The sequence below is a fragment of the Pleuronectes platessa genome, chromosome 4, assembly GCF_947347685.1.
Source record: "Pleuronectes platessa chromosome 4, fPlePla1.1, whole genome shotgun sequence".
In the NCBI taxonomy this organism is placed as follows: Eukaryota; Metazoa; Chordata; class Actinopteri; order Pleuronectiformes; family Pleuronectidae; genus Pleuronectes; species Pleuronectes platessa.
The window spans coordinates 14,154,294-14,169,951 of NC_070629.1; the positions used below are offsets into that span (position 1 = coordinate 14,154,294).

The following is a 15,658-nucleotide window of genomic DNA, read 5'->3' on the forward strand; positions in this document are numbered from 1 at the left end:
ATAAGTAAAAACTAAATAAAATATATAACTCAGTAATACAATCTTTATGAACTTGTATTGAATGAAAATTCAGTTAGTATTTTATTTTGTGCTTATTTATATGTTTACTCTGCTACAACAAAATGCTTCTTGTACATTCATGCAACAGTAATAGCCCTGTTACTCATATATTGTCCTTCATAAAATAATTCTGATGGCAGGAACTCTGATAAAAGAACTAAAAGTACTTTTACTTTCGACTTTTGAAGTACATTTTACTAACAATTCTGTACTTTTCAGAATGCAAGAGTTTAACGTTAATAAGGAGCATTTTTACGATTTACTGATAAGTATTTATTTCTTCCACCACCAAAATGGAGCATTGTTGATTTACCTCTGTCAACAAAAACCAACAATATAAACTTAACTCGAACCCTTATCTTTCTCCACCCCACAAAACAATTATATCTATTACCCATTGAATGAATCTATAAATTAATTATAAAACCAATTAAACTTCATTCTTCCACCGGCTGTACAGCTGTCAGATGACCTTTTGGCAAAAACAATGGATAGCCGCTCACATCATACAACTTTTAACAGACACTGAATTAAAATAACAAAATTAGCATAATTTGCTTATTTTTACATAAAAGAAAATTACCCCTGGTAAATGTCACCCTGCCAGAAACACATCCGCAGCTGTATGACTTGTCATTGACACGTCTGACTGCACATTGTCCCTACCTGGACATTCCAGCAGAGAGCGGCAATAGCACGCTCTGCTGCACAATAATGGAGAGGGCATGTGGCAGCAGTGGGCCTCTACTGCAGCCAGCACCAGGCGGCTCGAACAGGAGGCTGCTGCACATGGAGACAATGATCCAGCAGGTGGCAGTCTGATTCTACACAAGAGGAGTAACACAGGGTGGAGGGAAGATCAATGACATTGAAGTGTGTGTGGGGTCAAGTAGGTTATCGAGTTTCAGTATTTAAAACAGTGTGAGATCCATTCTTCTGGTCATGCACATGCGATAGATATGAATACAGCTGCGTATGTGGAGGTCAACTTATCTAAGTTGGGAAAATGTGAGACATTGATGCTTTTTTAAGAGGCAGTAGATTGCTCAAAAAAAAAGAAAGGAAGAAAGATATTATGGATGAAAGAATTTAAATTTTTTCTATCTCTCACACTCGCCTATTCCTTTACATCACTCACAGACATCATTTGTCTTTCTACCATGTTCTTTTCACTGAGGCTTTTCACATAACTATCATTTCAGATTGTTTCATGCTATAATTAGACCGCTATAATGGCAGAATAAAGATTCATACCTACTAGATTATACCCAATGATATCAGAATCCGAGCTGCACTGTTGTCAAAATGGATCTAATGATCGTGTGTCTTGGTGTGTGTAATTGTGATGATGTTCTTGACTCTATAGGGGTCCCGGCATGAAGATCTGATTAAGGGTGATTAGAAATGTTGTCATTAATCTTTCATATACAAGGACATTGAAGTGGATAAACACACACACACACAGAAACACACACACAAACAGAAACACACACACAGAAACGCACACACAACACACACACACAAACACATGTCCCATCCCTGCACATTTTATATCAAGGAAAGACACTGTCCCTATACTGCATGAATTCATATTTAATCACAGCCTCAAAATGAAAGTTGTGTTTATAGATTATAGATTATTATGCCCACACTCGATACATGTAGTGGGCAAAACAAAGATTAACATTTGATCCCCCACACTCACACACACTCACACAGACAAACACCAACATCACTCAGTTGGGCTTGATGTGGGTTACGCAACCTTTCCAATGGTGCAGATGGAGCTGCAGATTACTGGCCTTTCATATGTTCATTAGAAATTTCTCTGTCTGTAATATTTTTACTGATCATTATGTAACACCATATTGAGTTCCGTGACCCTGTTCCATCTCAGCTACCATTGAACGACCGGGGGAAATTGTTTTGCTGCATACGCTGGGGTGGAGGGATGGAACAACTCATGATGAGCGCAGCAGCCGTGTCTAATCTCAACTGGAGGAAGTCACAGTAAACATCATCCAAAAAAACGACTGCACTCTCTGCTGAGGCGGAGGGATCGATAGGAGAGTGTTGGGCAGGAGAGGCGACGTGTGACCAGATGGATCAATTAATAAACTCATTCAGCTGCATGTCTTGAATAGAGGATCGTTATTTTTGTTTGTGATAACAGTGCAGTGCTTCATTAACTATTTGCATCAGAGCGTGCTGACCTTCACATCCAGCACAGGCTCTGGCTCTGGCACTGGTGTGGCTCGGTGGGAACAGAGAACCAAATAAGAGGAAGACAGCCAAAGAGATGAAGGGCGAGAGAGGAACTGGCAGGCACATACATAGAAGGGAAGCAGATAAACACTAGACAGCTGTAGAGCCTTTCTGACAAGCAGTTTCATCTCAAAAGCCCATCAACAAAGGCCCAAACCATCTGCCATGTACATGTGCTACAAACCACTTTTTTTACACGTATGCATACATGTCTTAAGCACTGCTGCTGTCACACATACACTCACTGGCTGTGCAGCTCTATTATCACCACTATAAACAAATAACATAAACAGTGAGTGAAAGTGTGTGGTGATAATACTGCTGTCACAGCTGGGGGGCGAGAATAGATGGGTGAAACATATGTAAGCTCGGTCAGTCAGGTTGGTATATTAAAAATAATACTAGTCATACTTATAAATATAATGATGTTATTAATGATAGCAGCACCATTTAATAATAATAGCAACAATAGTACTGCTACAACTACCACAACTACAACTACAACTACAATTACTACTACTACTACTACTACTAATAATAATAATAATAATAATAATAATATTAACAAAAGAGTAACGTGCATAGTAGAAGAACGACTCCTTCTTATGAGTGTTGCATGTTTTTTCATGTTGCACAAGGTGGAAATGCTCTTTTTTTCTTCCTGGTGGTTTAATTTCTGCATAATTTCTGCTATTTATTTTATATGATATGATATACGATAATCTTGTACCTTTATATATGGCAAAATCTGTATCGTATAGTATATATACTATATATAATATAGCGGATAAGAAATATAGCATGAAATGGAAATGCTCAAGCACAAGTACCAAACGTACAACACTAGCAGTGCCATTCTGTCTTTATGTGTGTTAAAGTGTGTCAAATCAATTAAAGTCTATAATTAAGATGCTGCGTGTCACTCAAAGAAAATATCAGCAGCAGTTCACCCCCCTAGTTCCCCCTTTGGATGGTGTTTGGCAGATAAAGATTAGACAGTCAGAGTTGACTACAACAGGATGTGGGTCACAGTTGGGGTCAATATGTTCCACATTGATTACTTCAGTGCAGGAGGCTGATGCCAATTGTTATTTATATTCATGCTATTTTGTTTAGAGAATATTGAAGCATGTTAATTCACATCGTCACCAAAGAGTTGGGTATAACAATAAGTAAATCATTTTGTTGTATTCGTAAAGAATAAACTGGGGTAATGCATAATAGCAATAAACACAGGAATGTCACTGAGGTAAGTTATTAAACTTATTGTTTTTTGATTGAGTATTCAATCCATAAATATAAATATATAGAAAAGCCACCACTGTAGGTTGCCAGAGTCAAGAATTCAAAGTTCTTGCTTTGTTTGATGATTAGTATATAAAAACAGATTTATAACCAAACTGGGACTTCACATATCAATAAATTATCAAACTCCTCTCATCAATGGATTTTATTTTGACAGATCAATCAATCAATCAAATCCACAGTTCTGACCCCAGTGCATTTCTCAGAAATTTCACATCAAATGAAGCAGAGCACAAAGTGCTACAAGGAAAATAAAATCAACATATTCGTATTTCATTGGGCAAAAATAAACTAATACCTGAGATTAGATTTCATCTGAAAAAACAAACAAGCAAATTAAGTAACGTTTTTAAAGCCCTTTCACAATAGAATATGTTTACAAGACAAAAACACATATGCTGCAGTTTTTATTCCCATGATGTGGAGATGAGGTAATGATTGACTGACTATTTTGTCAGTCTGGCTCATATCATCTCTTTTAAACCCTTCAAACAATCTTGATATCCCACAGTTACCAGCTGCCTTACTTGGGCGGCAATGAATACAATTTTCACTTGTACCTGTTTGACTGTGTGTTTCCAGTCATTTCTGGTGGAAGCTTTCAATAAATACACTATTTGGTCTCTGGAGTAGTTCACAGACTGAAAGAGAGGCACACCAGGACACAAGGAACATTTACACTGTTACTTTTAATCCTGTGGGAGTCGGTGGAAGCAGACACGTCAAAAAGGAAGACTGTCAAATAGTGGCCGCGAGCTCCCGTTTCTGTAAACAACACATCAAAGTGGTTCTTCCCCTGCACTTTATCATCCCACCAAATATCTGCCCTTTATCACACCCACACTTCCTCCGGCAGCATCTCTCTCCTCCCTGCATCGCTCAGGCAAACAACAGGATGCTCTTAAGCTACACAGGTACACGTTGCCTCCTCTGACACCTCATTGTGACTCAGTCGACCCTGTCGCCCCTAACGCTTCCATTTCAATTCAGCGTGTTTTTTTGCTCTTTCTCCTCCACATCCGTTCAGCTGTCTCACTTGACGGGACGAAAAAGTAAGGAGCAGAGGAAGAGATCATAGTCTGTCTGTGTGGAGCAAAACAAAGAGACTGACAGATGGACAGTCCCAGAGACGCCCAGCGGAGATAAGAGGATTGGACGCGCTTGTTGTTGCTATTGGTCTTGCCACAACTCTTTCCACAGTTAGCTTAGCTTGAGCTCCTCTGACGTTCACAGATTGGACGGGGCTGATGGTGGAGAGATATGAGCATCGTGTGAGAACAAAAGAAAGCACGAATAAGGACAAGTGTTTGAAGAGATGGTCACATTCTGCCGCTCAATATCTGGCAGGTCCACAAAGCTTTTTTGCTTATTCGTCTCCATCTCCATGATCAGGCTGCCGTCAGCATGTACCTCTGCTCCTTCCTCGGCTGCGGCATTGCTGTGAAAACCGGCATTTTGTCCGGGTGTGCAGGCACCTTGCAGGCCTTGTAGAGGATGACGAAGAGGATGAGGATGAGGACGCCCACCACCGAGTTGCAAACAATGGCCACGATGGTCCACACGGACAGGCCCATCCTTACATCGTGATCCATGGTCGACTGGACAGCTGCCTCACCGCGGCCACTTCAGAGGCTCTGCAGCTGGCTCCACGCTGGATGCACCATTTCTCTCTGAAAGAAAATGAAATTTCTCTTCAACATTGAATTTCCAGGCGCACGCTCACACACCTCGTACACACAGTTTGTCATACTTGGCCATGCTTAACCTGCCTGTCACGTGGGCCTGCTGAGTCCTCCGATGAGGTCGGCTCAGTAAAGATTACTTTCCCTCTGACGAGGTAGTCACCAGGCCAAGATGGCCTTATCCCTGCTGATGCCAAATATGGAGGAACCTGCATGCAGCCTGTCCAAGCACCTGTGCCAGTGCGTTTTATTCTCAAATACTATTTAAGTGTGAAATACAGAGCATTTTATAGGACTTTAATAAAGTGATAATAATGCACAAGAGACATGTCAGACTGATGCAAAGAAAAATCTATTTTCAGAAATTTGTTAATAATCTGCGGATGATAGCAGAGTATTACAGGAGGAGAAAGTGGCTTTTGGCTGCAGCCGCGTGTCGAAGCGTCTTTTCTCTTTTCCCTGGTTCCTTTACACTGGCAGAGAGCGATGAAGTTATTAAACTGATAAAGAAGGTGCAAGCGAGCACTTTTTTTCTCGCTGAATTATTTTTGAATGAATTTCAGCTCTAAAGCGTTTTCAGGAGGAACATGTGGGAATATAGTTGACAGTTTTGTGGCTGGTGTTAAATGGGTTGCTGAGGTGTACTAGTGTGTGCGAGCGAGAGAGACTGACAGAGACTGAGAGGGAGAGAGAAGGAGGGTGAGAGAGTCAGTTCAAGCATGAGATAGAGTGTGAATATTTTCCCTCTCAGAGTATAACAGATACAAACTTCAGCTCATCTCCTCACTTCTATGCCCCTCTCCCTTCACTCTAATGCATTTCTAATGAAACCAAATATTTCCTATCTCTCTCCGACTGAGGGATGTACTGCCACAGTCCAAACCTGCTGTTGAGAACTCATTTCAAAGTTATCCTTCCCCTTTATAGGCATTTTATGACCAAGCTAAATAAAGATGGATAGCTCGGCGTCAGAGAGGATGACAGTGATGCATTTGATGTGCTCTCCAACTCGTGATGGACCAGATGGGTCTGTCTCAGGAAGCCTCTGGCGTCACTGTGGGGAAAAATTATCCTCATAATCACTAACTGGGATTACTGTCAATAAAACTGCACTCACAGATTTGCTGAATATTTCCAGACCACGCTGAAGAGTTGTTTTTTTTGGCGGAAATCACGTTATATGAAATGTAGCGTATCCAGTTTACAATTTCAATTAGAGCAAAAGTGAGGAATGTGTAACAATTAAATCACAGAGAGACATGATAGAGGGAAGAGAATGCATGTGTGTGTGAGTGGTTGCGCTGGAGAGTGACGGAAATCCAATGAGTGTGAGCAATGTAGTGGAAAAGAGGACTGTTTGTGTGCTCATATAAATTTCACACAATCAGTGGTGCATATAACAAGAAAACACACAACCGTCACACTAGCTTTAGATTATCGGCAATTATGAGACATTTTCATAACGTGCACTCATCAAAGTAGATGATTGTGGTTCATGTCTTATTAACAACAAGAATAATTTGTTCTCGTTTGCGATATGAAGGCTTTTCCTCTGAACACTGGGCTAACTACGTTTCAATTGTGACCACACTAGAGGGGAAAAAATGGATTCAAAATTCAAACACAGGGTAAATGAGGATAAAGGTTTTGTAGAGTTCTTTATAGAGAAGGTTTGTGTTTGTGGGTTTGTGGGTGATCAGAACTTTTCAAGTCTGGCAAAGTTTAAAAGGTGTCACTGCTATTGACAAGTAAAGCATTTGTAGTGTGTGTATTTGTTGTGTGTGTGAATTCAGTTGAAGAAATCTCATGTTTAAATGAGTGAGTTTTGGTAGATTCAGGGGTTCAAAGGTCAGACCAGCACATGACCGACCAGACACACAACCCAAACTGAAACACACACTGAAACACACATTGACTGTCTGTGTGTGACTGCAGATAAGTGCAGTGTATCTGTTACGCAATAACTGTGGTCGTAATGAGATATAGTTGAACTACATGTGATCTGATCTATTTTGTTTAGTTCTGTTTTTTAACTGTTGGTTGTATTAATTTGTTGTCTTGCTCGATGTGAAGCACTTTGTAGCTGTGCACTGAAAAAGTGCTATTTAAATAAAGTTTATTATTATTATTATTATTATTATTATTATAATTAAGTTCTGAATCTGGATGCATCACTAAAATGCAGCATGAAAATGAATCTTGCATTTGTGTGATTTCATGAATGGTGTCTTTGACCCACATAAAGGCCTTTTGTGTACACATGGAAACAATCTAATGTTTGTTTGTATGCAAATACTGCCATGTACCAGAAAGCGCTCTCTTCCACAGGGCTGGGCCTTTGGGCACTGCATGAGAGTGCAGCCACACGCGTCTCACAGAGCCTGCAGTGGGTGACCACATGGAAAACAGGCGAAGACTGGTGGATAATGCATCACCTTGCAGTGCACTGTCAGAAAAGCCCCTTTGACACCGCCTGTTCAACTGCCTTCCTTCCTGTACAGCTCATTTGACTGCCAGACCACAACTTCAGCACGAGTCGCAGGATCAACAGGGCTGAGTGCAAACAATAGAAATATGACAAAGGTTCGACACTATATATTGGTTTTGCATTAAGCATTGCGTTTAATATTGATCAGATTTGATAAATGTTTTGCTCTGAAGCACGTGCTTCTCATCCTCTGCTCATAAAGATGAGATTAAAAGCACAACATTCACTTTAAACTGTAAATGACAATGTGGCATTCATCGTGAATATTATCGATATTGAATGATGTGAAAACTTTAATCTTGATATATACTTTTGGCCATATATCGTTCAGCTTGTAAATTTAGTCCTATTCCAAACTTTACGCCTGATACACAGAGAATGATAGGATAGGTTTACTTTTTAAACTTATACACAAAGTAAATAGACATCTTATAATCATCACTCTACCTCGTTCTTCTTCGAGTCCATGCGTCTGGATCCTCTGCGCCGCAGCTGCGTAACGCGTCCAGATACACGCGGGCACTTCTCTCCAGTAACTTCACCAAACCGTTAGCGAAGCGGGAACTTCACCCTGGAAGTAGGTCAACAGACTCCAATCCAAAGGCGGCTCAGCAGCACCCACGGGCGGTCAGAGGCTGGAGGAGTCCCGGTGTCTGCAGCCAGGCGCATGGGAGAAGCTGCTGTCAGTGACGGCTGCTCATCATCCCCATCCCCCGGTCAGTACTACACTCCTTCCCCCACCCACCCTCCACACCAGTCCCTCCCTTTCCGCACCCCAGTCTGTGACCACTGAGCTATACAAAGACTCTCTTATTGGACCATCCCATTAAGGGCTTTTCCTCTCAGCTCAGTGAAGATCCATTAGTTTGGACTTTCACATGCAAGAGCCTCAACAGTCCAAAGTGCGGACCAGCAAGGTATTAATCAGCCTGGGAAAGAAAGACACGAGGAAGAAGAACATGAAAGCAAGGATACACACTGTAGGGTTCACTGATAACTGCTGATAGGAATGTGATCTTTCTCTATTCCTTGGGGAATATTAGGGATTCAGCTAAGGAGGCACTTTCTGTCTACTTTAAACAACCACTCTTTAATTTGTCCATCTTTAAAATTGTTATTGCACTGCATTTATTTTCTTTATCTGTGTCTGTAAAGCACTTTGTAAACACATTTATTTTTTGCAATGGATTTTGTGAAGCACTTTGTCACCTTGTTTAGATAAGTGCTATACAAATAAAGTTATTGTTATTGTTAATGTCAGTGTTAATATTATTATTACACACTGAGTTCAGTAAGGATGAGGTAGGTAGTCACGTTTAGAAGTTAAGCGACCTCTAGCGGGCATGTAAATAATGGCAACCTCAGGTGTAACGTCGTCACATCTCCTGGAACCTTTTGGACCAATCAAAAAGCGATGCGCCCGGACGCGTCCATATAGGGGGCGTGGCTGATTCATACCCCTGAGCATTGCCGACCTGGTGAGTTTGAGCGTTTCCACGTGTTTTATTTACTCTCCGTGCAGTGATCCTGCTGTTTGTCACGTGCTCCTCTGTCAGTTCATGTGTCAGCTTCAGTTAAAGTGGAAAGTGACACTGAACTTCTGAAGGCGCCTGGTTTAAACAGCAAGGTGCTAATGGTAGCTCACATGCTAACGCTCCAGCGAGCTAGTTCAGGCTCTAAGTGATTTCTGTAGATTTGTCTGTAGCTCATGAGACTGAGACATGATCCTTAAATATATTATGTGAGCTACAAACTGTACTAACTGTATTTTGCTAACTGTTACACTCCATATTGCCCATTTACAGTTCAGGTAGGACCACAACTTTTGATCGTTGTCCAAATCTGTGACTGAATATATATTATTAATATTAATCTGACTGTTACCAGATCAGCATGTTTTAAATGAGAGGTCATCATACTGCCCCGCCCTTTTATATGATTTCATCAAAGCTTAGTTTGAATCAATGCTTTGTTGACTTCTCAGTTTGTCCAGCTACTGTATAGCACACAATGTTTTGACATGGCTGATATAGTTGCAACAACTTGCCCCCAAGCTGAGCAGCAGTTACTTACAAATAAGTAAGTAAAATAAATTTTAACAACTGTTGTAAAAGCTGTTCCATTCTCAAACTGAAATATAAATATTGAATAATATCTGTAACATCTGCATGACTCAATGTAGGCCCATGCTTTATGTTTAAACAAACCCCAATAACTGTTATCTGCTAAATGTTACTTAAAGAATAAATTGTATTGTAAAACCTTACATACTTTCAGTTTACTGTGCTTATTGAGACAAAAAAAGTTAAATCAGGACATTATTAACATTTCACCACCATTCCAGATCTGTTTCGCAACTTTCTCAGCATTCGGGTCTTTTGCAACATCTGACTTCTTCCATTCAAATAAATACTATGAATCATATTTCAAATGTAATTATCTTTCAACGGTGTGGTTGATTAGCAGAAAGATGCAAGTTGAATATATACAAATATTGATTGGATCCATCATCCCCATTTCCCCGATGCATGTGAACATTTTTTGGGGGAGTAAAATGTTAAAAAAGCTTAATGCAGCAGTTGAGTTACTTTAAAATCAAATGCAGAAAGACTTAAAAACAACACAATATTTAGGTGTATTTTGGTCTTGAAGTTGCACTGAATTAAAAGCACTTTCTCTCCTGCTCACTACTCTTGAAACAAGTTCCACAGGGCTGAATAGCAGCTGCACAAACTTTGCACTTGTTGCACTCCTTTTTTTTTTTTTCCTCATTGGTATGCAGTGCAACAGGAAGAGGGTCCATGGGGGGAGTCTGAGCTCTCTCTCTCTCTCTCTCTCTCTCTCTCTCTGTCTCCCTCTCTTTGTGTATGTGTATGGGAGCAGGGTTCACCCTGACCCACAGGGTTTATGCAGAGACAAAGCATTCTTTCAGGGCCTCGCTCTCACCCTCACCAACAGCTCCAGACAAAAGTTTTTGCAGAGGATTAGATCCAGAGAGCATCAGTTTCATCAAAGTGCTGCCTGTACACCGGAGCACATGGTAGCAATGAGTGAAGAAATGCGTCCTTTAGGTTAGATGTGATTGTAGTGACGTGCAATGACGTGCGAGAGTCAATAACGTGTTAAAGGTATCAGTTACTTGATAAATGCAGTAAAAATCTTGAGAAATAAGTCTTTGTAATGCAAGAATTTAAGTTATTGCATTAGTCCTATAATGAGAAATATAAGCATTTGGTCAATATAATGATTTCTCTACCAGGTAGAACATTGTTTTATTCTTCTCAGACAGTTGGGCTGATATCAAGACACATCCAGCCACAATAGGTTTAATCTAGTTATGTTTAAATTCAATTCTGATGAATTACTGCACTCAATGAGACTTTTTCCAGTGTCAAATTATCCATGCAGTGCGTGGAAACAAAGCTGAAGTGCTGTGTAGGTTTATTTTTACGGCTGCATTTCAAAGCAGACAGTCAATACTCATGGATCCCCTCACTTTATGCCCCAATCAGACTGAATTAGTCCGAGAGCAGCATGAGAGCTTAGAAGGGAGAGGTATCACTGATCACAGGCGGATTCTCCAGAGGAAGCTTCTTCAGATGTGTGATTCATCATATCAGAGAACTGCATTCAAATATTGACGTGCAGTCACAGTGAAACTCCCTGCCTCTGTATGCACACACACAGACACACACAAGGTCATTATTTGCTCCTGCAGGATGTGTCATGTCTGATCAGAAGACCCCCACACACACCTCCATTCCCCTGTCAAAAGTTATCTGTGTGTGAGACTTGCAAATGTGAGACAGACAAAAGAGTAAAGAATGAGACGTAAAAGAAGGAGGTCGGAGCCAATTTAATTCCTCTCTTCATTTTTCCCTCTCCACTCACTCTCTGATCCTCATCAAAATTTTTTAAAAATCTGACCAAAGTGTTCATCTTAACTTTGCTATTCTGGCCACTGCCTCCTTCTGATATCATGAGGAAAGAGAAGCCCCTGATGAGAAATATGGGTCATTGTTGAGAGGACATGAAGACAAACTGGACCAGTTTCAAGCAGGAATATTAGATTCATACTCTATGTCAAGAAGCACACACACAATTCACTCTAATCATCCTCTATGCAACTGAATCGCCTGCTTGTTTTATTTGGGCTATTTGCAGTGAATCACATCTATTCGCTGGAGTTTGCACTGTGTTCCTTTCTCGGAGAGCTGTCACAACCAATCCCCGATCATGAGTGTATGAGGACACCTGCTGGACATTTGTTTACATTGTATTTTTTTCCAGAAAACCTCCAAAGATGAGGGCAGAGTCGGGGTTTGTCATGTGATTTTAAAAAAAACAAAAAAGACCATTGTTCGGTTACCGTGCATCTGGGTGTAGTTAATCACATTTGGGTTTGCTGCGATCTGGTGGGGTTTGAGTTACACAATACAAATAGTTTTCTGGGTCTTATTTTTATTGAGACTTCTTCTTCTTTAGTTGTTCATCATAACCTGAGAAGAAAAAGATTGAGTCATTCTTTGAGGGGAACGGCATTAACACAATGGGAATTGTTCATTCAGAACAGTGCTTAATTCTATTTGTGTGTGTGTGTGTGTATTTCTTTTCACCTTGTCGATCCAGTCGTTGAAGGCAGAGACGCGGGTGAAGACAGTGGGTTTCTTCACATAGTTGCAGCCAAGGCCGGAGACGAAGCTGGCAATGCCGTGGACCTCCCAGGCTCCTTGGCTGTTCTTGCAGTTAAGGGGGCCGCCAGAGTCTCCCTGGACACGGAGAGAGGGGAGGAGAGCTTGTGTTTTATTCATTTGGTCGAGGTACTTGAAGACTGGTAGGTGCAACTCTGAGAAGCAAAGTTTTGCTCAAGTATAATTGGAACAGAAGGAAAAATCCCCCTCCCATCTTCATTTGAACACACTCACTGCCTTTTATATACACATTTTCTTGAGTGGCATCATTGAGGGTAATATTGCCATTCAAGTAAAATAAAAAATTTGAACTTCATTATTCTTTGCTCATTCACATTAAAACAAATGAAAAACAAGCTTACGTTGCATCCACCCACGATTCCATCCCCGCCGGCACACACCATGCTGGTCCTGACAGCAACACCCCACCAGTCAGGCTTGGAGCAGGTGGCATGATCAGCCACAGGCATCAGAGCCTGCTGCAGATTATCAGCGATGGGGCCTCCAGCTAAAACACACAGGCAGAGTCTATTACCATCCACATACACTAGCCGTCTGTCAAATGGGCTTTATAGCATTTCCCGAGCCCTGAATTTTCAATTTAGAAGTAACCCCCCCAACACCTTCCTGGGGAAAAAAAGTTTTGTGCGAAAATGACATGAATGTGATTTTCATCCCAAACTTTGCAGGTTTCCCTGGGTAACTCCGATCACACAGACACTCACGCTGGTTTTAAATCCAAAAACATCATGCTGGCTCACAAGTATAAAACTCTTGAGGACAATAGTATAAAGACATTTCCGAGATGGTAAGCTGAGAGAGAATGCAATGACAGGAAACATATACACAGCAACAGCCCTTCGCAAACAACGACTTACTGTACAGCCTGCCCCATCCGGTGATGTAGCAGGGGTACAGGTTGGAGAGGAGAGCGCCAGCAGCAGGGATACATGCCAGCTGCACCTGGTTACTCAAAGTCACAGGCTCTGACAGCTTGATCAGAGCAATGTCGTTTCTGAAAGAAAGACAAACAGAAAGAAAATTCATTTATTTATTCATTCGTTCAACCTTTAACGCTGAGGTATATTGAGGCAGACACATGAATGTAAAACACAAATGATAAACAGTAAAGCCTTGGGAATAAATACAGTTCATACAAAGCAAATGCATGAGGGCAACCTGTACTTTTGCATCCATAAATCAACATAAAGGAACGTCTTATCTCTCTAGGTTTCCACTGGCGGATAAAAGTTATCCAACTGCCTTTTCAAGGTGAAAAATCTCGTAGCATTTAAACCAAAAAACACTTGTCTTTATTTAGGTTGTAGAAGAATTTGAGATGAATGAAGATGGAGAACTTGTGTCAGGAGCTGGACCGAAGTGAATGATTCAAGTCTGAGCCTCAGTGCACTTTGTCACCTCGACACAGGCCGTGTGAGATTATGATGGACTGTGTGTTACGACAGGAGACCCAGCCGTGCTCTCTGTGCTGTACACGCCGGGTGCTTGTCTTACCCGAAGGCCACGAAGATGGAGTTCCATTTCTCATGGACGATCATCTTCTCGGGCAGGATGGCCTGGGAGCCAGGCTCCTCCTCGACCAGGTTGTGTTTGCCCACAAACACCCTGTAGGAGAGCTTGGTGCTGCAGGACAGAGCAGAGTGTTGAGGCCCGAGTTAAAGATTGAATGATTTGATGACTTCAAATGTTTTTTGTCGAGTGGGACTTTTGTAACCTTCATTTTGTCAAGGATAATGAAGAATTAAGAAAATAAGGTTAGTAGTGGGGCACAGAATAAGTGCAATGTCAATGTCACAATGGGATATTTCTGTATGTGATGTTTAATCGGTGTGTTTGTGTGTTTATGTTCCTCGGCTGCTCGTACTTGATGCAGTGTGCAGCAGTCATGACCCAGTTGGCAGCAATCAGAGATCCACCACAAGTGTGCCTCCATTCACCGTCCCTCTCATACTGCAGCGAGATCTGGAGATGACAGAGGACACGGTTAGAGGCAGGTATGTGGACGCAGAGATGTTTCATCATTTGCTGATTTAATTTATAAACCACCATTTAAATATTTATAGATTTTAATAACCACTGGGTCTAACATACAATAACCAGATGCTGGACCCTTCAGGCTTACCAGTAAATATATAAAAAGAGAAACCATTGACAGATGTGTTTGTATATTAGCTTACCTGCCAGGGCCAGCTGTGGGGCTTGGCATCGACTCCATTGACCACACGCGAATTCATGGGCTCAATGGTTGGGGTGCCGCACCCGAGGGCTGCACGAGGAGGAGACGGTGGACATGTGTGGGACATGAGAGAGGAGAAAGAGAACAATGTGATTATTTCATGCTCCCTGTGTGCTGAGATTTGTGCACGCACCCTCACTCACGCAAATTTGAGAACACGCAGAAACAATTGCACACAGACTTGGAGAATGCCAGATGTTCTTACCGCTAGCAAAGAGCACTGAGGCCAGCACAATGGGGATCATGTTGATTGACGCGTCCGCTGAGGGACAGCAGGACACACACCCGCTTTTAAACTTTCCACCCCAGGCAACGCCCGCTCCAAATGGAGAAAAACACTCTACCATTGGTTTATCCGTGGTTTCCAGTGGATGGAAATGGACCAATGGGGACGAGGGTAAGTACTGGAGTCAAACAGGTGCATTTTCTGGGACATTTCCCATGAACTCCATGTGCTGGGACAATGCATGCCCCACTTCCATGTTTTGCACATGTGTGTTTAACATCTTTCAGGTGTAAACAAACAGAGCATGTGTGTTTTTATGCAGACTGCAGAAGGCAATTCATACATGTGCTGCATTTGAACTTACCTTTACTCCTCTTCATGACAGTCTCTTCCCTGAAACCTGGGATTAACTGCTTGCATAACAGCATGGGAAGCCAACATCTGGATTACTGGCACTGACCTGTTCACTCCTTAATATAAAACCAAAATCAAACTAAGAGGCATTACGATGATGAATAACTGGGACAATGAGAAACAGATGGTGTCATCGGTGCAGATTATATTGACAGGACCACCATCCTCTTTTTGGCATCTTACAACGTACACAGTGAAAATGTGCTGTGAATTCTCCAGCGCTGGGAGAGTGGGAGGTTTTCTGTGACCAGATGTATGATCGATGTCACT

At 41.6% G+C, this 15,658-nt stretch overlaps 1 protein-coding gene across 1 annotated transcript; it reads right to left on the minus strand.

Moving 5' to 3' along the window:
* Positions 1–11,638: 11,638 nt before the first annotated feature.
* On the minus strand, positions 11,639–15,067 carry ela3l (elastase 3 like). Its single transcript, XM_053421770.1, has 8 exons — positions 14,954–15,067; positions 14,690–14,778; positions 14,377–14,474; positions 14,007–14,135; positions 13,370–13,506; positions 12,854–12,999; positions 12,417–12,569; positions 11,639–12,299 (listed from the first exon to the last, which is right to left on the minus strand). Exons 1-8 carry the CDS (start codon positions 14,991–14,993, stop codon positions 12,282–12,284), a joined length of 810 nt encoding a protein of 269 aa, XP_053277745.1. The 5' UTR covers positions 14,994–15,067; the 3' UTR covers positions 11,639–12,281.
* Positions 15,068–15,658: the final 591 nt, after the last annotated feature.

Coding starts and splice junctions, on each gene's coding strand:
- ela3l (XM_053421770.1), bottom strand. CDS start 14,993: ATGATCCCCATTGTGCTGGCCTCAGTGCTCTTTGCTAGCG. Junction 13,507..14,006: donor TCCATCTTCGTGGCCTTCGG/GTAAGACAAGCA, acceptor TCTTTCTTTCAG/AAACGACATTGCTCTGATCA. Junction 12,570..12,853: donor GAATCGTGGGTGGATGCAAC/GTAAGCTTGTTT, acceptor CTCCGTGTCCAG/GGAGACTCTGGCGGCCCCCT.